The 22,751-nt window shown below is 34.9% G+C and overlaps 1 protein-coding gene across 1 annotated transcript in view; it reads left to right on the top strand.

The window, feature by feature from the left end:
- HFM1 (helicase for meiosis 1) overlaps window positions 1–15,280 on the top strand; it is a 39,494-nt gene extending 24,214 nt beyond the window's left edge. Inside the window, exons 21-38 of the mRNA XM_076338266.1 lie at window positions 431–537; window positions 627–674; window positions 889–986; window positions 1,073–1,204; window positions 4,098–4,183; window positions 5,185–5,268; window positions 6,329–6,486; window positions 7,201–7,304; window positions 8,815–8,970; window positions 9,402–9,497; window positions 9,910–10,028; window positions 10,869–10,951; window positions 11,118–11,227; window positions 13,367–13,465; window positions 13,929–13,989; window positions 14,252–14,357; window positions 14,772–14,929; window positions 15,214–15,280. Coding sequence (XP_076194381.1) covers window positions 431–537; window positions 627–674; window positions 889–986; window positions 1,073–1,204; window positions 4,098–4,183; window positions 5,185–5,268; window positions 6,329–6,486; window positions 7,201–7,304; window positions 8,815–8,970; window positions 9,402–9,497; window positions 9,910–10,028; window positions 10,869–10,951; window positions 11,118–11,227; window positions 13,367–13,465; window positions 13,929–13,989; window positions 14,252–14,357; window positions 14,772–14,929; window positions 15,214–15,280 — 1,872 coding nt within the window. The remainder of the gene's footprint in view (window positions 1–430; window positions 538–626; window positions 675–888; window positions 987–1,072; window positions 1,205–4,097; window positions 4,184–5,184; window positions 5,269–6,328; window positions 6,487–7,200; window positions 7,305–8,814; window positions 8,971–9,401; window positions 9,498–9,909; window positions 10,029–10,868; window positions 10,952–11,117; window positions 11,228–13,366; window positions 13,466–13,928; window positions 13,990–14,251; window positions 14,358–14,771; window positions 14,930–15,213) is intronic.
- The last annotated feature ends 7,471 nt before the right edge of the window (window positions 15,281–22,751 follow it).

Genomic DNA, 22,751 nt, shown 5'->3' with positions numbered 1-22,751 from the left:
CAAAAGACATTTTGTTTTCAAGCAAATACTATGGTAGAACAGATTGGCCATGAAAAAATGGAATGCCTGTTCTCCTATGACTATCTTTGTTACTAAAGTATGAAGAAAGTAAAGTGAAATACATAACAGATAGCAAAAACTATTTATATTTGCCTTGTATGTCATAAAGTGTTAGCAGTGTGGTTGATTTTGGATAATTTCAAGTGGAATAGTAATCTAAAAACTGAAAGAAAAATCCTCCCCTTTTGCTATATAATAGCCTTTATAGGAAGATGAAAGAAAATTGGTCAGTATTAGAAAGAACTGATTGACCATCTTTTCATGGTCGTAGTGTTGAGACAATAACATTTTTTTAAAGCTTTTTTTTTTAATGTTGGAAGAAGTTGAAAAAATGGCAAAGAAAAACAATAGAAAAGTTAAATTGTTACAGATTACAATGATCTCCAACTGCACAGAATTTCTGGATGTCAAGTTAAGAACAAATGAAAAGAAAATACTGAACACTTTGAATAAAGACAAGGACAAAATAACTATCAGGTATAAAAAAAAAATACATTGAAAAAGAAAAGTATCTGTTTAGCAATAAATAAATGAATAGCAGAAAATATGTGTATTTTCATGCATAGGTTTCCAATGGAGGGGAAGATAAAAACAAGAGAAATGAAAATAAACTGGTAAATATTATATTGTGGTGTTACTTTTTATTGCAAAGCTATCATTTTATGGCTGTTGAAGTCCCTGCTAAAATTTATATCGTTTTATAGAGGACCAGATGTTGCATTTCATTGTTTCTGGTCTGAATTTTCTTTTGTTTTCCAGTAGAAACTTTTATGTTGTTATACTTTGCTTACAGGGTGGCTTATATACCAAAACCTATTTTTTTTCCAGTCTTATTCAGGCTCAGCTAGGATGCATTCCTATTCAAGACTTTACTTTGACACAAGATACTGGCAGAATATTTAGAAGTGGCGTAAGAGTTACTAGATGTATGGTAAAATTTAATCCTTTTTTGGTACATACAATAATAAGCTAGATTTTATTTGAGTAATACAAGTCAATCTTATTTTCACAGGGTTGTCTGATTTTCTGGCATCATGTAAGAACAACTTTTCTGCTTTATTAAACTCTCTGATTTTAGCAAAGTGTTTCAGGTGCAAACTTTGGGAAAATTCACTTCATGTGTCTAAACAATTGGAAAAAATTGGTAGGTACTAGTCAGAAATTATAAAGCTGTAATCTGATACAGAATCAAAACTCACGATTAGCCTGCTAATTTCTGGGGTGTCTGGTTACATAATTAAATGAATCTCCTAATTACTCATTTGCCACAATTGAGTACCACAGTCGTCAGAATAGTCTGTCATGATAAAAGTAACGGTAATCCGTTTAGTAATTTTCTTCAGGCTTTCAAAGTATTTCAGAGTTGTTCTTTTTTCTTAATGTTCATCTCAGTATCTTGGGCATATTCCACATTTGTGTGGTTGCCTATCTCTGACTAGGGTATGCCTTCCTTTCCAAACAGCTGTGACTGTAGGTCCTGTTACTCATATGCATGAAAGCCCTTTAATTTGCATTGACATGGATAGGAATCATGAAATAGAAATAAGTTTACTGTGCATGAGGTTCTTATACACGAGGATCACAAGTTTCTAATAATCTTCTTCCTATCATTGTATTCTGTTACTGGATGAACTTCTGGCTGGAAGTACAGACTTGTCATAATTATTTGAGAAGGAGTTCAGAATTTTTGGAGTCCTCTGTATTACAAAAATGTAGTTATACTTGTTTGAGGTAATAGTATAGCTTCCTGCTTTGATGTCTGGTCTTATCATATCTTCATGCTTTCAGAATTTGCTGCAGTGTTCTCTGTATTTCTTCTTTAAAGACACACCTACTCTGTACAGAAGAGTATAGTACAGAGATCCGAAAATTAGAGAATAGCTAAGCCAGAAGATCCATACGGTACAGTACGTTACAGCCTTGCCAGTTCAGGTGCAGAAGCTGTATTGCTTCGTTCATGTGGATTCAAAGCAAGGGACAGGGCTTGTGAGCTTGTGCGCAGCATGGTACAGCGTGGTGGGAACCCATTTCCACTACTGGATCTGTGCCGATGTGCACACGGTCATCTGAGGAGTCTGCCTCATGTTCAGCACTTCTGGGGGGTTAGGATGAGTGGAATAAACGTGGCACTTGCAGTGTAGATAAATGCTTTCCTGTACACAATATTCAATAGCATAAAGTCAGGTTTGGTTTTTTAATAATAGAAGTGCTATATATACACCTCTGTCCTGTTTTCCTTTTTTTTTTTTTTTGTATTTTTTCCTGTGCTGTCATTGCTCTTGCAGCACATGTTACAAAGAATTGCTAACTTTCAAAGTTCCATTTGTTCCACTCACAGGCTGCTTTTGAACTGTCTGCTGACAGTTCACTCTCTATTCCTGAATCAAGTATTGAATTGATGCCTATGTTATGATGTCTGATTCTTGACCTCTGTCATGCTATGGCTGCTAAGCCTATTCTGTGTCTTTGTGAAGTTAAGTGAATTGTTTTGAGCTCACAGAAATCTACTGATACCATGTAATATTTAGAAATCCCTGATTTTTAAACTCTTAGTGTGTTATTTTTTGAATCTTAAAAAAGCCTTAGTAATCAGTATTTCCTTTATAAGAGTGACTGTTCTTTAACTGACATTTGGCCTTACTGAGATTGAGGATTCAGTTGAATTCTTACTGCGTTTCTACAACTATCTCGATTTGTTACTCTTGTCCAATAATGATGCTCCCTCTTGTTGCTGTGTGACATGCTTGATTTCTGTTTGCTTGTTTTGACAGAGAGGATAATGATCAGTTGCCATGCAGGATTTTATCACCTTTACTACTTGTTCAGTTTGATTTCCACCTCCATTTTTTTCTTGCTCAGAAATAGATAAAGACAAAAAGTCTTATTTTTATCTCGTATTTTCTTCACTGGTGGAAACCCTTCTGCCATTTTAGGAATTATGACAAAAGAACTAGTCTTCAGCTTCACTTATAAAGAAACAAGGCAACAGCTCTAACTGAAGTAGCTGCAGAAGTAATAAGTGAGAGTTTTCAGACTGTTTGCAAAGGAGAGGGGAGATGGTAAAAGATGCGTTCCCTAAGTCAGACCCAAAAGGTGTTCAAATATACATAAAAGGATGAAAGGTCTTCCGTTTCTCTAACTCATTAAATTCTTGAGTTGAAGTGAGTCTTTTCTTGTAAGATTGCTGTAACGTCTTCCAAGAAGCAACCTAAGACTCTTGAGAGGTTTCCCACTTAATTTTCAGATCTCTTTTACTGTTTCTACAGAATTATGTATGAAGAATCCACATACTCATTCTAAGTATTTGGTACTATCTTTTATCTAAAATTATTGCGGTTATTATAGTAGGCTGTAGTTCCAGGTGAGGGAAATGCCTTTTCATATGCTATGATGACTCTAAATCTCACTAGAAGTTTGAAAGAACTGGAGATCACGAAGAGGAGTAAGATTGTAAGAATAAGAATTCTCTGCCAGTCTGCTTTTATGGCAGATAAAGCCATGGGAAAATTTTTTTGCTAAATCTGCAAAGACTCCTAGAAGATTATAATAAGTATTTTTTTTTTTAGTGAATTTCATTATTAGCTTGCTCAAAAACATGGAGATCCTTGTGGCTTTTAACATAGTTAAATAATTCCTTGGATAGGGAAAACATTTCTGAGACAAAAGAATGCTGTGTGATGTGCTTTTTTCATCATATATATGCAGAACACGTTTCTTGACTCTTGTAGAAAGTGATCTAAAATCTGTTTTACTCTAGAAAATGTAACTAAAAATTGTCAGTATTGAAATATTGAATGTTTTCATGTTTGATTTGTATTGCATTTCTTTTTCTCTATACTAATGAATAAGTGAAATTAAATAATACTAAAATATTTAATCAACTGAAAAGAAATTTAGTGATTTGCTGGGCAAAAAGCTGGGACAAACATACTATAAAATGATTTCCACTTTGGTTTTACCTGCTATAATGCAGTTGTTGAAAATAATTTGAGATTAGTGATTGTCATTTAACAGCATAAAACTTAAATTTTTCACAGGTGTATCCCTGTCAAATGCTATGGTAAATGCTGGGCTGACATCATTTAAAAAAATAGAAGGCACAAATGCAAGGGAGCTTGAATTGGTAATTTATTATTTTGTATGCAGATAAATATGATAAGGAAAATACTGAGTATTAATACTGTTACCAGTAAAAGTAGTATGGTTAATATGTATCTGCTATATGATTGTCAGCAAAATTGAGTGTTTTAAGTGGTTTATTCGTTTATACCTAGTGAATTTAAAAAAAAAAAATGTGGCTACTGCTATTTTTCCTTGAAAATGTGTACGATGTTTTGTTCTAGCAAATTTAATGTGGATGATTTCACTGATTTATCAGGCTGGTTTTGGAAAGCAGTTGCTTCGATATGTAGAATTTAATCATTACGATGGTTTCAAACAAAGGACAATATGCATTCCCCTTTTAGGAGTGTTAGAAAAAATATGAAAGGGAGTATGTATTTACAGTTTCTCTTAATGTATGTTAATGATGAGAATCCTGAATTTCCATTATTGCTAGTTTTAGTTAAAGATAGTCATAGAATAAAATTCTTCTGAATCACCTATAAAGTACTTCTTATTTTAGGGAAGTTAGATTTTACCCCAGGACAAGTTCTTTGGCTCTTGGCTTCTTTTCTGAGGAAACTGTTTTTCCAGAGTTCTGGAAGATATAACGGATTTCTAAAGGAAATTGATCTTACTTTTGGGTTTTTCTGTTTTGGCTTTAGGAATTTGATTTCTCTTTTCTGCCCCTTTTGCAGTTTTCCTGTCACTTGTTTTGTTTTGACTAAAGCTAGGGCAACATAGAAGAGTCATCTCATATAAAACCTGAGTAGTCAGGTTTTGAGGTCATTGGCTAGTTCATTGGCTGTTACCTGAACAGAAGTAGTAGCAACATGAAGAAGTATTGGAATTTTCTTTTGGTTATGTTGCTGTTCTGGGCATCACTGACAGTAAAGAACCAGGAGTGATAAGGGCTTTTGTTGATAGCATAATTACTCTGGTGACTTTGATTCCTTGGATTTACATTTCTGTTGGCATCTCTGATCAGCTGAATGTATCGGAAATGAAATTAAATCTTTGCAGATTTTAAACAGACATCCTCCTTTTGGAAACCAGATAAAAGAATCTGTTTTGCACCTTCCAAAATATGAACTTGCCATTGAACAGGTAAATGCTTTTCTATTTATTTTATGTTTTTATGGTGATACTATTAAATGAAAGAGCAAACACTGACTGAAAGAAATTTTGAGTCTTCACTGATAGAAGATTACACAATATTGTGTCCTCCTGCCACCTTAGCATGTATAATCAAACTCTTAAACGTCAAAGGAGCCTTGAAATAGACATTCCCTATAATACATTGGCCTCTCTCTCTCTCTCACATAGCGTTTTATGTTACAGATGCAAACCAGTATATTCCACTTTCTAGCATTATATGTGAGTCTGAGAGGTCTCTTCTATCTTGAATATAAGTAAACACCAGAGACAGAAAAACATCCATATAAAACTTACTGAAGAAGCATTAACTCATGTTTATTTTCTACGTCACACTTAGGAATATAGAGAAACAGTAAATTATTACATTAACCTAGCTGGTACCCTTTCAAAAGAAGGGTGCAATTCCATGTGCAATCAAGAGCTTTGAGGTTCTGGTATGCATCTTGGCTTTAAACAGGTTACATAGCCACTCTGCCCTTCTGAAATGCAAAATTTGAAAAATAGCCTTAAGTGTCTCGTGAAGTTGGTACAAATGAAGACACCTTTGAAGTTAAAAAGTCAATAAATGTGTGAAATACTATTGTTATAACGATCAGTTCTATATTAGTTTTTCATTTGACATAATACCAGATCAGTCTCTCTAAAGTTATTCTCAGAAGAAAGATTTAACAATTATAAATATCTTATAGAGGAATGTTGGAATGCCAAAATATACCTAGTTTTCTTCTTGCATCTTTCTCTTTGCATTGAACAGAGGAGGATTTTTCAGGGGCTTAATGTAGACTGTCTTTTATTCTCAATACTTAATCAAATTTAGGATATTCAGCTATGGGCAAGTTAGTACTGTATTAATACTGTTTCAGAACAGCAAATAAAAATTGTACCACGAATTGAAATTGCTTGAATTGAGCTTTTGTGCTTGTATCAACAGTTAAAAGTTTATGGAAGGGCATATATTTTACTTTGCCTGTTTTAGCAGTTATGTCTTTTCTATGTCATTTTTTCCTAGCTTCCAAAATACAGTGATACATTGGCTGAAATCTTAGTAACCATCAAATTAACAAACTATGAGCAGCTACAGACAAAGAGGACAGCGACAGACTTTCACTATGTTACATTGGTCATAGGAGATGCTGACAACCAAGTCATTTTTAATCAGAAAATTATGTATGTATGATCAGGTGGTTTTGCCTTGCGTCTTTTAAGGGTGTTTTCTTTTAATCTTTTCTGTGACTTGCAGTTTTTGCAATACTTTCCACTGATGCCAAATGGTACAAAATTATTCTTTATCCTGCAGCATTTTCTAGTCACTCTTGTCATTTAAAATGCTGCACAAGATTCAAAAACCCCCAAAACATGCCGGTGTGCTTGTCAGTACAGAGTATGAGTAAATATCTGTACAACACTGATGTCATATTATGGAAGTCATAATAATTTCCACATAAATATAACACAAGTAAAATGCCTATCAAAAAGATACATTCTCAAGTTGTTACTTACTCTTATTGGCTATATTTCTTCAATTATATCATATTGTCAAAATTGTTTTTCACTCAGAGATGGAATTAAATTCTCCAGTTGGCTAAGATATGCTTGGAGCAAATGGGAAGAGAGAAGCAAAATCTTTTCCAACTGCATGACCTTCACATGAGTTCTGGCCAAACTCTGGCACTTTTGGCAGAACTGAAACTGATGTGCAGGATCCTGGCTCTCTTATGGCCATAAATCATGTATTATTGGAAGGTTATTCTTAGGCCACTTATCAAGCAAAATCCAAGAACTAAGACTAAATAAAGATGCTTTCACTTGTTTATAGATGTCCTGGTATAGAGTCTTGTTTTCATTGTCCATGTCTAACAAAACTTTACTGATACATTACAGGGATTCTGTGCTGCTGAAAACTGGAAATTGGACAAAGAAAATTGAAGTGAAAAGAGCTCTTAAATCAGAGGACATTAGTATAAATTTAATTAGTTCTGATTATGGTAGGTTGACTGGTATGCTTTTAATTTAAAAACAACCGCATAAGAATTTTGAATAAATTATTAGAACACTTTATATTAAGCCAAAAATACAATAAAATGAATGATCTGGAAACAAAATTCTATTGCATGTTTTTTACTGGGTTGAGTATTACCTAACAGTCCTAATTACTTATCTGTTTGTTTCATTTACTAGCATATTAATGAACTGGAAACATCAAAACTGATACTAGGTGATAGTATTTTGCTCTGTTGATGCAGATTAGGATTCTCTTTTGCCCTTCACCTTCAAGTTGAATTAACTTTCAGTACGGATAACCTATCAGCTTGATATGTTATTTATGCTGGGAAGAGCTGTCTCTGTGAATGGTTAGGTTTTGCACTTTGATAAAGAAATATTAGATATGGATTCACCTCCACTTCAGTAGCAAGAAATTTCTACAGTGGAAAATTTTGTGCCTTAATGTGTGTAGATTTAAACATTGGTCCCCTCAGGGTCAATTTCCATACAATTGGAACTATAGCAGCAGATGAGGAGAGACAGTGATGACCTTGAAACAGAACTTTGAAATACAATTTAAAAATAGACTGGCTGTATTAAATTGTCATCGTGCTCCACCTGTAAAGAAGATTGCCGTGTGCTAGATTAACTGAAGTATATTCGGTGCTTCCATTATAAATATTGAATATTGAGACTATTAAAATAATTGGGCCTGGAATAATCTGTATTCCTACAGCTAAACCTGTGGCTCAGGAAAAAGGAGGGTTTTCTAACCAAACAGATGAAGAAAAAATTGTCTTTGTATTACTACTTGGCTATCTGCAAGTTGTACTGAGTTCAGTAAAACTCAACAGTTAATTTCTCTGAAATTGGTAACAGTGAAGTTAGACTAAAAGCAGGTCTTCTAGTCTCTACTTATTTTAAAGTCTGCTTCTGTTTCAGACATGAAGGAAATCTCTCATTTTTTAAAAGCCTGTCTGGTTTTTCAGCAATATTTGCATAATAAAAGACAAAAATACTGTTTTTATAAATGGTGTCTCTCATAGTCTCATACGAATCTTGGTTTAATTAGAACTAGAATTATTATTAGCATTCAACTTCAAAAGTACTATCAACATACTCATTTTATGCCTTTGTCAATACAGACCTGCTGATGCTCCTGTAACACAGACCGTAGCACGATTTTAAAGTTAAAATTGTATCGGCAGTGCAAAGCCATAGATAAATGTAGTTTTAAAACATTTAAAACAGAAAAATTCTGTTAAAGGGACTAATTTTGTTACTCATCTAGTAACCATGTCTTTAATTCTGAAGATGTTTGGTTTTTTTAATCTCGATCATAAAGAATCCATTCATGTAATAGTGTGCTTTTAATGGTACATTATCTTAACAAATTTCCATGATCTTTTAATAAACACTTATACTTTCTTAAACTCTTTAGAAAACCGAAGGTAATCAGTAGTTTAGAAACAGTTTATAGCAATTCTAAATATTTTTGTCTTTTTTTCAAAGTTGGCCTTGATATACAGCAAGCATATACAGCCTTTTACTTAACACCGAAAACAGTGGGAAGTAAAGCGGTTACAAATCAAAAACTGAAAGCTGAGTCTTCACTTGATATGTATTACGGCTCACCACGAAGTCTGCCAGCAGCAAAAGTAGATACAGGTAAACGGTCAGATCGCATCATCTAGCTAATACCAAAGTCAACAGAAAATTGAATTTTGCTTTCAGTGGAGAGCTAGATCTTTATTTATCCATACTGTTCCTTTCTCAAGTATAATAAAAATACGTTGCTGCTGCTTCCACTTGTCAAGTATTACAGTGCAATTCTTTGATGAATTTTGAAAATAAGAAAAATCCTGGGTGTTTGGTATCTAATATTACTGCTTGAATTTGGGAATGTAGTACTGCCTCTCTTTCAGTAGCATTGATTAATTTCTTTTCAATTACATTGTTGGGGCAGCCCAAAGTTTTGTTGAAGGCAACAAAATTCTAGTGACCCAGATTACTTCTAGCTCGTCTTTTACTGCATGAAGTACTCTCTCAACAATACATATGAAATAAAAAATGAGCATTTCTGTATTATATTTTTCTAGGAGGCAGATCTAAACAAGAGATTACCTACAAGAAATATGGAAACAGAGAATGCAACCATCGCTGTAAAAATAAAGATGTGTGTGGACATGACTGCTGTGAGTTTCATTGAATCTACTATTTCTGTTGCTTTTGGACAAATACAATTTAGAATAGTTTACTTTATACCAATAGCTACGTTAACAGAAGCAAGGTAAGCAAGAGTCAGGCATGAGTTGTTGCTATGATGCAGTCATAAAAGCAGTAATATGTCAATAACACTTTTATAGGCACTACAATGATTAATAATATTTTTCAGAACATCTAGCGTATGATTTAAGAGCAATGTCAAGCTTGTTACACTTTTATATAAATATTGATGTCTTAAATCTTTTAATTAGTGTGGTAAATCTTTTAGGATCTTTTATTAAAAGATACTAAACTCAGTAGCAAAGTTTCCATTGATCTGGAAAGAATTATGATTTATCCCTTCTAAACTAACCTGAAGATTACTTTAATTCCTTTTCTCAGGTAAAACTGGAGTACCTCCAAATTCTGAGATGAACGGAGATTCAAAGTTTTCTTTGTACCTAGCTGATTTAAGGAGCAGGAACTCAATTTCATCTGTACCCCCAGTAAAACGGTTAAAGGTTCATCTGAATACAGTCAGCCATTGAATAGATTTATTTTAATCTGTTATGTATTTGTATATATTTGTTTGCAGAGAGAATTTTATAACTAAATATGAATGTTCAAGTTTGTCTTTTCTGTGTGGAATGCAAAAATCAAAGTACAAAGGTACCAAAGGTCTGGGAATCTTTGAGAGGTTCTGCTGCTGTTTGGAACGCTTCCAATGATCCACTTCTGTGCATGTACTCTTTGTTTTTACTTTTATGGCATTTGATAGATTGTGGTGGGTGAGGTACAGAGGCATCACTGGAAGGTACTGTACTGTGACTTGGTTTTGGCAAAATATGACCTGAATGAAAACAAATAGTGGTATTTAGCAGAGTAATGCTACTAAGAGATCTTTTTGCATTGCCAGGCAGATCCACTTGTTTGTAAGAAAACCAACCATGTTAGTTTTTAACCTCTGAAAGATTTCATGGCTTACACTTTATCCCTTTGAATGTAGTACTAAACTAGTTCTGTCTGCAGCAAGAATGGCATTTGAGATATTGGAGTGTTTATTTCCTCCTCACAGTTTTGTTCGCTTGTTTGTTTGCAATAGAGAATGTATTAGCCTATAGCTAATACAGGTAAGAGTTAGTGATAACCAGTTTGACTTTGTCGGGGTACTTGGATAACTAGAAGCATGTAATTCAAACCTTTTTAACTGATTGTGTTAGATAAGCAGACATCAGAAAGATTTTATATATGGTCTTTAAAAATTGTGCTAACTTGATACAGTATTAATGATGTCATTAAGATTGTTAAAAAACAGTTTTCAATATGTTTATATATTATCTGTTACAATAATCTTTCTTTAGATGCAGATGTTAAATCAAGCTCAGAATGTGGATCTCAAACAATCTGTTTTTACACCTGAATCTTTGTTGCCGGCATTGCCAAGGTACTGATTAATATAAGTAGTAGAAATCTGTCTTATTTTACATAGTATGTTAAGTTGTGACAACTAAAACCTGTTTTCTGAATAAAATTATTTTGCAACTTTATGCAACTGTTTTACTGACATGTCACTGATTTTTTTTTTTTTTTTTTTTTTTTTTTTTTAAAAGGCCTAGCAATAAACAGTCGTCTTCATCACCTTCAGTGGACCAGGTAGATAATATTAATAGCTTAGGAGGATCTCAGAGACAACTACAATCCTGGAATTATGGAAAGAGTAGTAAGTTACTGCTAATGTTTGAAATTGATTTTCACTGTTTTGATTTGAATATACTTGTAAACTCAAACTTGCTGAAATCACTACAGCAACCAGTATAGCATTATAGAACACTGAATGTATAGGGGAATACAGGGGCCTTAACTGGCTTTCTTTCTGGTATCGGTAAGAATTTCTAATGTAGATCTAAGCATCTAAATGTACCTTTAAATAAAACAGTAATGACTAAATCAAATATATGAGGGTCAAAATCTATAAATACTTCCTGAAGGGTATGACTGTAATGTATTTCCACTGAAGCTGCTTGTAATACAAGAGGTATTTTACCCCTATATCTCTACATTTTCTTCTTTTCCCTTTCTGCTGGAAGAAGTTAGTGAAATATGAGCTTTTGTTTGGTAGCTGACAGAACGTGACCATTCAGTAACTGAGTTCATAACTAGTAAAACATCTCTATCTGGAAAAAAATTTTATTCTTTCTGTTTCTCTTCCACTGGAAAGGCTACAAATGTTTTTACATTTGGTGTTAAATGATCAGTCTTCATTATCAGTATATAACTGTGATGTTCTCCTCACTGCATGCCTTTTGCCATTGTATTTGGTGACAGTAGATTGATGTGAATCAGGTTTTGATTAATTTGGTTAATAAGTAGCAGCTGCAATGTTCAGGTCACACTCAGGCATATAAGAAACACTGTGCTGAAATGAATTGAAATGTTTTTTAGTTCATGCTGCCTTAAATGTTGGCAGCTATGCTGCATAATTTCATTTTTACTTAATATTTTGATGCTGGGATTGTAATCCTATTCCTTTAAATTAATGCTTTGTGTTTTCCTGCCATACTAATTTACCTGCTATAGTTGTTACCTAGTCTTAAGATGGAAGATGGTTGCATAGCCATATCATCAGTTGCTGTGCGGGGTGGGCAGTTAGTGTATGGTGTGATTGTGGTAAAAGAATAAAGTCATGGGAAGACAGATGGATATTCCAGTATAGCCATAGTCTATGCTTAAGAACATCTTGAGGCAAATCATACAGGATCAAGGGGACGTAGTAGATATTGCTGACTAAAAACCATCTCCATTGAATAGTAGTAGCCATACTGATTGGGCCAGCTGCATTTAAAAAAATGCACCAGAAATAGTTCTAATGAAGTAAGGCATCAGTTCATATGATTTTTATAGGGTTAACTGCATCTGTAATATGGTATCTTTCTATTCCATTAAAAAAAAAAAAGAGGTAATTAAGAATATACTGTGAAATTGTAGTAACCTAAACCTATAATTTATTTAAAGTCTGTGTGTCTGTGCAATAAAGCACCGTGCTGACTGCACATCCAAAATTAGAATAGCAGTGCCTTCCTGGTGTTGCCAGTGTCTGTAGAACAGGATTTTTGATTTGAGCCTGTCCTGCTCCCCCTCTGTTGAAAGGGAGACCTGGATCAGGGTTTCATAAGCATATATTAGGGCCATGACAAAGGACTGAAGATTCCAGCACTGTCTGATGCTGGAGGGCAGAAGAGAGAGGAAAAAAAACTAGCAGAGAGAATTGGACTGGTGATAAAAAGAGAGAATACAACAAACAAAAGGGAAAGAGAGTAAGAGAGGAAACACGAAAGTCGTCTTTGCACCAGAAAAAAAGTATTTTAAAACATTAACTATCACATTTTAATTAAGAATTTTAACAACGATGCTTGAAAATGTGTTTGTCACGGCATTAGATGTATGGGAGGAAGACAGCATTCAGAGTGTTTTGGAAAACTGTGGAGAGAAGAAAGGACTGAATTAAAAGTATTAAATTTGGAATCAAACAATGCTTCTGACAAAGGGAAAGAATGAAATTGCAGTGATTTTTTTATAAGGCCTGTTTTTCTAGAATCTACACTGAGGATAAGTTTTCTCAAAATAAAGCTGAGGAAAAAGTGCATTTGTGACAATGCTCCTTTCAATAGATTGAATAACTGGTCGTAAAACAAAATGGTTTTGTTGTACTTGTCCATTATGAATGTATTACAGCTTTCTCTTGGATACGTTCAGTGTTTGTGAGTGAGAAGAGCCAAGAGACAATGGCATAAAAAAAATGTTAAAGAATCTTTAATGCATAACTTGGCTGATACAGATAAAAGCAGATCTTGGTTTTCAGATGCTTTGGATGTGGACTTTGAACTGAGAGATGATGTTTGGGATGATATTGATGATGAGAAATTAGTACTTGCTAGCAACTTTGCTAGTAGAGAATTAGGTAAGGTTATCTTAACAAAAATCTTTTGTTTCCTATGTACAAATTATTTTACAGGCTATTATTTGAGAATAATTTGTTATAGTATACAATGAATAGAACTACCTGAAACTTTTTGGTTAATTGAGTTGAACAACAGGTTTATTACTCTACCTTGATCGTCACCTATATTGAGACAAATCTAATACAGAAGGGAGAGTTGAGAAAAGTCATAATTAAAAATTTTTTTGATGGCCTGCAACTGCATATTTGTTAATTTATCCGACTGCTTATCTCTGCTTATCTTTACATTAGCCCAAAACCCACGGAAGAAATATTTCAAGTGTTAAGACATTTGAATAATTTTCAAACTATTATTTATCATATTATGAAAAAAATTGACAAGGGGTTTCGGCTGTTTTGTGACTCAGTTTTTAAAACTTTCATTCTTATATGGAACATGGAAATATCTGCCTTCAAATTCCAGATGAGTGTGAACCACTTTGCCACTATACAAGAAGCAAAGCCACAAACGACATTTCAAAAGAGTAAGCATTATATAATTTATTATAATTTTATTCAGTTAAAAATATTGTTTGTATTTCACGTGTATCTGTATAGTTAAATGTATAGAAGGTTGTTCACTCATAAAAGTGATTGAAGCTTCAACTTTTAAAAGGTACAAATTGTTGAATGATTTGATTTTTTTTTTATAAGTGTGAAGGGAAATAAATAGAAAAACCTGAACCGAAAGTAAATTATTTTGCACTTCTGTAAAAATACTTAAATTATTCAACTTGATATTTTCAGTTCATGCACATTACAAGATGAGACCAACATTCAGAACTCATTTGCTTCTGTGGTTAATAGCACATCAAAAGTGAATTTATCTGTACCGAGTGGAAATATAAATACGGTGAGTAAAAATATTTCTATAACAGAATTTCCTTTAATTAGAGTATTTCATGTGTAAATTTATTTACCTTATCTGACTTATGAATCAGTTTGGACACACTGAATTTCTGAACTTTTCTGTGTTGTCCAAATACGCGTGCATCCTGTGTTCAGTGTGATATTCATGATACAAAGAACTAGGGCTTGAATTTACTTTCTATAGCGTGACTTCAAAACTACTTACTCAATTTGATTGTGATTCTGCAGGTTATCCAAGTATATAATTATCATTTGTATATAATTTATCATGTGCTTGGTCTTTGTCAAATGCCATAATATCAATATAAATATCTGTACTACATACTACAACAATCTGGCAGTTTCTCTTTTGGTTAGTTGTTTTAACCATGTACACTTTTTAACATTTACATTGCAGTTCAGTTTTCAAGAAAAAAAGCATTCAAATCCTTCACAAGAGCTGAAAAACATACAGTGCTCTTCGATCTCAAAAATAATCTCAGACTCTTCTAAATTCACTAGGAAAGAGGATTTTTTTATTTTCACAAAAGAACAGGAAAAAGAAGTGGATCCCAGGTAATAAAACGTTGTGTATGTTTTTCTGTTGCCTCAGTGTTCCAGTGCTTAGTTCTTCATGGAACACAGACCTTTAGGTGATGTGTTAATTTATAATATTAATTTTTAAAAGATGAATTTTCACAATAATAGTAGCAACTAACTTTTCTTAGAAAGGAAAAGACTTTAACATTATTTTGCTTGTCTTGGTATCTCTTGATTGTACTTTGTATAGTGTTCCTGATTTCATTGGTTTTGATGTACTATATCTAATTTAATTTTTTTGTTTGTCTAATCTTCATTAGATATCTTCTTGATGATGAAATCAATGATGTCAAGCCCTTTCTTGGAATATTTGATGGCATTTTGTAAAACATATAAACAAAATACATTGTAAGTGCTGGGGAAAAAAAAGTTAGTTGTTTTTACAGAGTGAAGCCTTCAAATCCAGTTAAGAGAATTTGATTTCTGTTGCATACCTATTTACCAATAGCTGCATTGCTGCATAGAGTAGATAATAACAAAATTGATGTCTAATTTATGGAATTCTAGGTATATTATCTTATTTTGAAAAGTGCTTAAATATTTGTTTGTTGACCTTGCTGTTTTCAGGATTACAAATGAAAATATTGGAATGTGTCAAAGGAGAATAGTTCTCAAACTGAGGGTGCTTTTATAAATGAAGTAAAAATCACATAAGGGAAAGTAAGCTATTTATTACATGCCCTGCTCACAAGTACTCTTTAAATGAATGAAAGACTTTCCTCAGAAATGTCTTAATGCTTTTTGGTTTTGTCTTTCAGTTTCTCTAATGCTGATTTTTTTCATAGCACTGATTCTGTACAATAATTAGGTTTACAAGTAAAAGTAATAGAATGGTAAGTTATTCTAGACTATGTTCCTTTTGACAGTGCTATCAACTCGTTAATAAAAAAGTGCAACTTCCTTCAGGGAAATGTGTTTCCAGACTCCCAACAAACCAGTTGTAAAATGTCTATAAACAATATTCTAAAGATGTGTTTGGCTGTTCACTTTGATACCTGAGGTCATAAAATGGACATTTACGCATCCCAGTACAGATTAGGCAACCAAGTATTGGATTTGGATATCTTCTTGTAGCTCTAGTGTTTGAACAGAAGACCTCGCAAGTTCAGTAGTTAGAAAAATACATGATATTGCCTAAATTCCAAGAGAATGTTAATTTTCACTGTTAATTATTCAAAATGTGTAGAATTAAAATGTTAAAATCACGCATGGAACCTTATCTGTCTGTTCGTGCAACATGGTTTGTGGTGCAACCAAATGCAACCATGTTTTGCTGCACTGCCTGGTTGTATTTTTCTCAGCTGGTAACACTTTACTTGACTCCAGTGTTTCCTTACGCTTTTGACTTACTTCCTGGTATAACTCTTTCTCCATATGAAAGAATGGCCTAGCACAAGCAGCCTCAACACTCACCACTCATATGTTTTTGACTGCAAATTCCAGCAAGCCCAAGCTTATAACTCACTTTGCTGTACCTCAGATATTTCATTGCATCTGGAAGTTAGTGGTATGTCTGATCTCTTTTTGTCTCTTTTTTTTATTTTTATTTTTTTAATTAAACTTCCAAACGGAGGTAACTCAGAATTACTATACTACTTCTATGTTTAGCCCAGCAGTCCTAGTCATGTACATCCTAGTCACCTCCCAGTTCCGTGTCAGGGTGAGACATGAACCCATGCCAGAAGAGCACGGGTCTCCCACATGGAGAGGTTCCAGGTCCTCTAGGGCACCTAAAATGGTACTTGATGCCAATGTTTAAGCACTTGACTCTCTCCCTGCTGCTTGAAATACGTAAATTTTTTTTTCCAATTCATAGTTCATATTTACATAGCATTTTTTAATTGCCTTTGTATCCTGCCTTTCCCTGGGGTTTTGGCTTGCAACAACTAATTGAGCTGTTCCTCAGTTTCTTCAAGTTTGACAAAAGCTTTTACGCAGCAACACAAAGCTGAGCTTCAAACATGGAAAATAGGAGAGGAAGGAAACAATTAATACAATCTTGTGATTATATCATTTCTATAATTTATATAATCTTGTGATTATACAACTTGCAACTTTCCACAACCTCACTCATCTGCTGGTTGCTCAGGCCTTGCCTGCGAACTGGGCATGCTTCTGATGGCAGGTGCTGCACTTTTTCCTGCTAGTCTGCATGAAGCTCTTTCTAAAGGTTCTGAACTGTGAGGTAGCAGCTGTAGTGGAAGGTGATTGTGCTTAGGTCTTCATAAAACCGAGTAAGGTAAGCTTCTATTTATTTCTCTGTACTAAGGAAGTATCTCTTCAAGATGTTTTTTTGGCTCCATTTCTACACTGAAGGTGTATTTCCATTTTTCTGTGAAATATTTTGGTAGTTTATATGTCGTCTAGAAAGTAATTGACACTATTGCCATTTTTGCTTCATTTTTTTGTATAGTCTAAATATAACCACTTGTTTTTAGTTAGTTTATAGGAGTAGGTTTATATTTAGACTATTACTTCAAAGCAAATTATCCTTGCAGGCAGGTATTTTATTTTCCTCTTAGTTTTCCTCAGTGCAGGAGTTCAGTAGTAGTTACTGGGTTTCTTCAAGATTCAGGCTGATTAATTTTCTGATACTGTATTCAAATTTTTCCTCTTGATTTTTAAAAGGCTTTAATTTCCAACTTGATAACAAATGCATTTCAGTACTTTCAAGACTATTCAGAGTACTTTGCAGATGGTTTATAAGATCATTTCCTGTCTCTCGTTTTCACAAGAAATCAGCATCCTGTATCATCCTTGGAAAATTACAAAATTGTGCTATTGCTGCTGACAACATTTCATAGATTTCAGAATATAAATTTTCAATATTGCAATGTCTTTACAGTAATATTGAACCTCTGGTGCAAAAACATTTTTCTAGAAATAAGTCCTTTATTTGGCATTGTTGTTTTGCTTCATTATTCATATTAGCTCTGTTGCTCTTTAAATCACTTTCAGAAAACCAATTTGGAAGTATTTATATGCTGGAGTGTTCTCTGTTTCAGGAGAAGGAAGGACTTTTCATACGGTAGCATTTGTTACTGTTCCATTTTTCAAATCATAATAATTGAAAAATCAAAAGTGATAACCGTAGCAGGTCTCTGGCAATAATTAATTGCAGATACACAATGACTATACTTCAAAACAAATACAGGCAGAAAGAGCAAATTGACTGCAGAATTAGAAAAACCTAGTCAAATCTGAATTTTTTTTTTTTTAATTAAACTTCCAAACTGAGGTAACTCAGAATTACTATACTACTCCTATGTTTAGCCCAGCAGTCCTAGTCATGTACATTCCAGTCACGTTCCAGTTCCATGTCACGGTAAGATTTAAGAATGCAGAGTTTACCTCCTGCCCATCACCATCTTCTGATTTCCATGGAAATCAGATGGCTCTCAGGCAGGAACAGTGGTGTTTCTCCACAGATACTTTATATGGGTGACCAGGGGACCAAAATCCCCGGTCATGTCCCAAGTAAGTGTAGACATAGCTATGAAGAGCTGTCTAATTTTAGTCATTTAACTGCATCACCTTAAGTGATACACCTAGTTTACCTGGACTCCCTGTGTAGTCACTAGGAAGAGGCAGACACTGTCAGAAGCTGATTCAGATTGTAAGTGGGCTGAATCGCTCTCTGGTGGAGCTCACCAAATGACCTATGATGAAAGTGACCGCATACAGTTAGCATGGAGAAGATGGTGTGCTGTAAATTCAGAGCCAGGCTCACTGAATATTGCCTTTCTTGTGCACATGAGACGCCTGGGTTCTTTTACCCACGTAAGGAACCCACTTTTCTAAGTTGAATAGTCTTATTTCTGTACAGCAAAAGATGGCTGCGCTCCACTAACGTCGCTGCATGCAGCTTCCTTTCAGGTCCTGCCCAGATGATAAAACAGACTAATTAAATTCAACACTATAACGTCAGAAAATTTCACTGAGCTACTACCAATAAATAAAATACGGACTAAAATACACAAAAACATTGTTAAAATCTGAAAGGATCCTTGTTTTTAATTCTGCATAGAGTTGTAACATTAAATGAGTGGCTTGAATTTGAATCAGTGGGATTGTGTAAGTAATTCTTTGGGGATACAGCAGAATGCCACAGACTTTAGTCTGGGGATGATTCTATAAAATTTACATTATAAAAATACTGTTTCCCATAATGGAGTAGTGAAAGAAAATTCAGTGTGACGAGAAGTCAGATTTTACTGTCTTACTTGTCTGATTCTCCGTAATAAAATACATGCTCATACCTGCTTTTAATTTAACTTCAACTTCCTTATATACTTCCTTGTCCTATCACATATATTGGTTTCAAAATACAAACTGAGGTCAACCGTATCTGTGCCTGAAGAAAATGCAATATGCACTCAAAACCCATGATCTTCAAAAATTGTTAGCAGAAGAATAAGTAGAGTGTTTAAACATGTTGCCAGACACGTTTGTGTATAAGGTACGTTTATAGCATATAGAATACTGTAAATGTATTGTGACATCATTTTAATTGTATGCAGCATGTCTCATGATCATTTTAATTATGTAGACTTTATTCATGTATTTGAAAACTTTAATGGGTTAAACGTTACAGTAATTGTTAATAACGGCAGTTCTGACAAGTCAGACTCTTGTTATTTGGGTGTATTTTTACATAGATATACCTTCACAGAATAGTTACGTGAGGTATGAAAGTTGGTGCTCTTAAAGGCAGTCAGCGTAATGATAGAGTGAACCGAAGTCACCGTATGGAACCAATATGCACCTGAAAAATAGTTAAAACCAGTCATTTTGTAGAGTACAAATGATACTTCTCTAAGGCATCATTATGACAGAATCAGCGGTATCTCTTCTAAAAGAAAGGGTATCTTGCACTACCTCTTTACGTCACCCCTTCTGCTTTTTATGTAGAAGCGAGGGAGCAGCATCATGTGAATTGTTTTACTGACAAAATCTTTAAATGATACCCATGAAATGAGATCCATGAATGCCTGCTTGGTTGGGGTTTTTTTTTCTAGCTCCTTTGCTTAACAAGGAAATAGAAAAGGAGGTACTAGTCAGGGTAAAGTTCACTTCCTGCAGAGGACTAACAACACATTGAATTTGTTGAAGGCTTACATGAGAATAAACTGAGGCACATACAGTGTGCTGATAGTTTGCAGTGACGAAGTTCAGCTTGAAAAAAGTCAGATAGAAAAAGGGCAGTGGTTTATTGGCTGCCACTGTTGAGCTGAGATAAGGGCCACCCCGGTTGAACCATGTTTCTGTATTCGTTCTTTAAACCTGTAGGAGATAAAACTGTATCTGTCCAAGCCCTCGCTTTCCTCCCAGTGTTGTAACTCTCGGTCTCCGTGAGCTCCTGACAGGTATTTCAGATGGAGTGGGCTGGGGTAAGGACTGCATCCTCCGAAGTGACGGGGGCCCTTGGGGCCCTTTTGTTTCCTGTCTTTCTCTGGGCAGGGCTGATCACTGTTGCTCTTCCCTGTGGTTGTGAAGTGACTGGAAAAGCTGTGCTACTCTTAACCTGCAGTCTGGCACTGCACGTCCTGTTTTTAACAAGAGGTCCCAATCCAGACCGTTTATACCACTTAGGGAGAGTTGTTTCCCAGTTTGCTTTAGTATGCTGCCTACCACAGGAAAACACTACACTTTTATTCTGGTCTTGTGGGATGTGCTTTGAGTGTTCCCGAGTCTGTCCTCCTGTGGTTTTTAAATGGGTTGTTTCCATGTGCCAGGACTTGAGGGGCACATCTGATTGGTGGTGTGTGAAAATGTTACACATTTTGCAGAAATGCAGTAGATGATAGTGGGTGGACATACTTTGCATAAAGAAGGTGTATGTTCTTTCAAATATAACAAAAGTGCCTAGATACAATAGCAAGGAATTTCTTCCTGTATTTAACATATACTACGGGGAGCTAGTGTGTAATGATGATACAGACTGTCCTGTTGATTGATGCTACGTGGCAATTTCTACATTTTTAGATAGCTGAGTATAGGGAAAAATGCAAAACACTTTGTTTTGAAGGCTGTAAGGGTATTTTGTTTATATAAATGAAACAATGTTTCTTTTGCAACTGTGAAACTTCCTATTAAAGGATGCGTATAACTTTCAAAATAAAAAGATGCTTGTAACTGTAAATGGCTATGATATATTTGCTGCTCCCCCACCTATTTAGAGGCAAAACCTATTTATGAGGCTTTATTAAGTGCAAATAATTCCCATGGCTTCAGCACAGGAGAAACAGCTGCAGAATATAGTCTGATTTGCATATAAATGACATGATTTCTGCTCAGAAAAATACATATTTCTACAGTGAAAACCTGATAGTCACACATACTAAGGTCAGCTTGCGTAACTTTTTTTTAAGCTGCTGCATGTTGATACCTGATCACACTTCCAGCTAGATTCAGGCTCTATCTATCAGTTGTGCCCACTAAGAAATTGTGAATTTCTCCTTTTGAGCTAACTAAGCTATCATTTGTAGAAACAGATTCCAAAACATTTGTCTCAACAGTTTAAGCACTTAAAATTGCTCAGAATATTTACCCATACAAGTGGCCAACTCCAAGCTTGGCACTTTTCCTTATCTTTGATACTGTGAATTTGTGATGCGAGGGAACTCCTATTGTTTGGATATGAGAGAGAAAGTTCTGCTAACTTGCTCTAGTCACTTTAGTAAATGGTAGGATATAATTAAAGCAGACACAAGGGTTTTATTTGTACTGTCCCAAATAGTTTCCTCAGGTTATCTTTTCTATTAAAGATAAGTTCATGCTTCTAAAATTTCTGCCTGACACAGGCCACCACTGACCAATTGAGATGCTTGGCCAAAACAAAAAACTACTGTTTCAAAGCTAAGGCTATATATGCCATTTTATCCCAGTTGTTCCAGCTCACTGCACAAATTCTCTAAAATATGATATTTATTTCAGTAGAAGTGTAACTCTAGATGATTTTCATAATGAACTGTCAATGTATTAGTCATCTAATTGCTGAACTCGGATGTTACACCATTCAGCACGGCTCTGGCACCAATACTCACGCAGAGCTTCGGCACCAAGCAAAGCCAAGCTCTGCAGAACAGGCCCCTGCCACTCGCAGGCAAGCTGGCAGAGCTCCCCCAGATCCTTGAGGAGTACCCTTGGGAAGTCGGCTAGCGTGAGAGAAAACGAACACAGGGTTCCAGTCAACAACGAGCCGCTTCCCTCCCTGAAAGGCTGTGACTTTGCAGTGGAGTGTTCCTTTACTGACAGGCTCCTGCTGCTTCTTAGATATATCCTAACATAAAAGAAAGATGTTGGAGAGCCAGGCAGTAAAGGGTTTGGAAGAGACCTGCCAAACCTTGGTTTTCAAATCCCTGCTTGGCAAAGGCCTTACTGAGCTGAACGCCGTTGCCAGAAGCGATAGGTTGTCTACTCAGAGGGATTGACTGTCCGCAATGAACTGTCATTAGTTTGAGTGCCTCTTGAAGAGAGAGGCTTGATACTGTTTAATAACGAAAAAGTTAAAGTAGTGCTGTCTAGAAACTTGGATATGCAGGTCAGAACTTCCTTTTTAGCAATTTCTTTTGGTTTATAAAGGCTATTAGTTTATCTGAATGAAAGTGAGGCAGTAGACTTAATTACTAGGATTCTGATTTATTTTTTTTTTCTGGTTGTGGTGTAGTATTTTAGCTGTTGCAGTCCAGACTTGTTGGGTTACTGGGTGCAGGAAATAAACTTCATTTATCCCAGGGCTCCATTCTTGTGTCTTGCATGTTATGCCTAGAGGAGGTTTTTCTGCCTAGCTGGGAAT

The sequence above is a fragment of the Aptenodytes patagonicus genome, chromosome 5 (assembly GCF_965638725.1).
Source record: "Aptenodytes patagonicus chromosome 5, bAptPat1.pri.cur, whole genome shotgun sequence".
NCBI classification, from domain to species: domain Eukaryota; kingdom Metazoa; phylum Chordata; class Aves; order Sphenisciformes; family Spheniscidae; genus Aptenodytes; species Aptenodytes patagonicus.
Note: the sequence above shows the minus strand (reverse complement) of the source record. Positions and strands in the feature narration are given on the sequence as shown.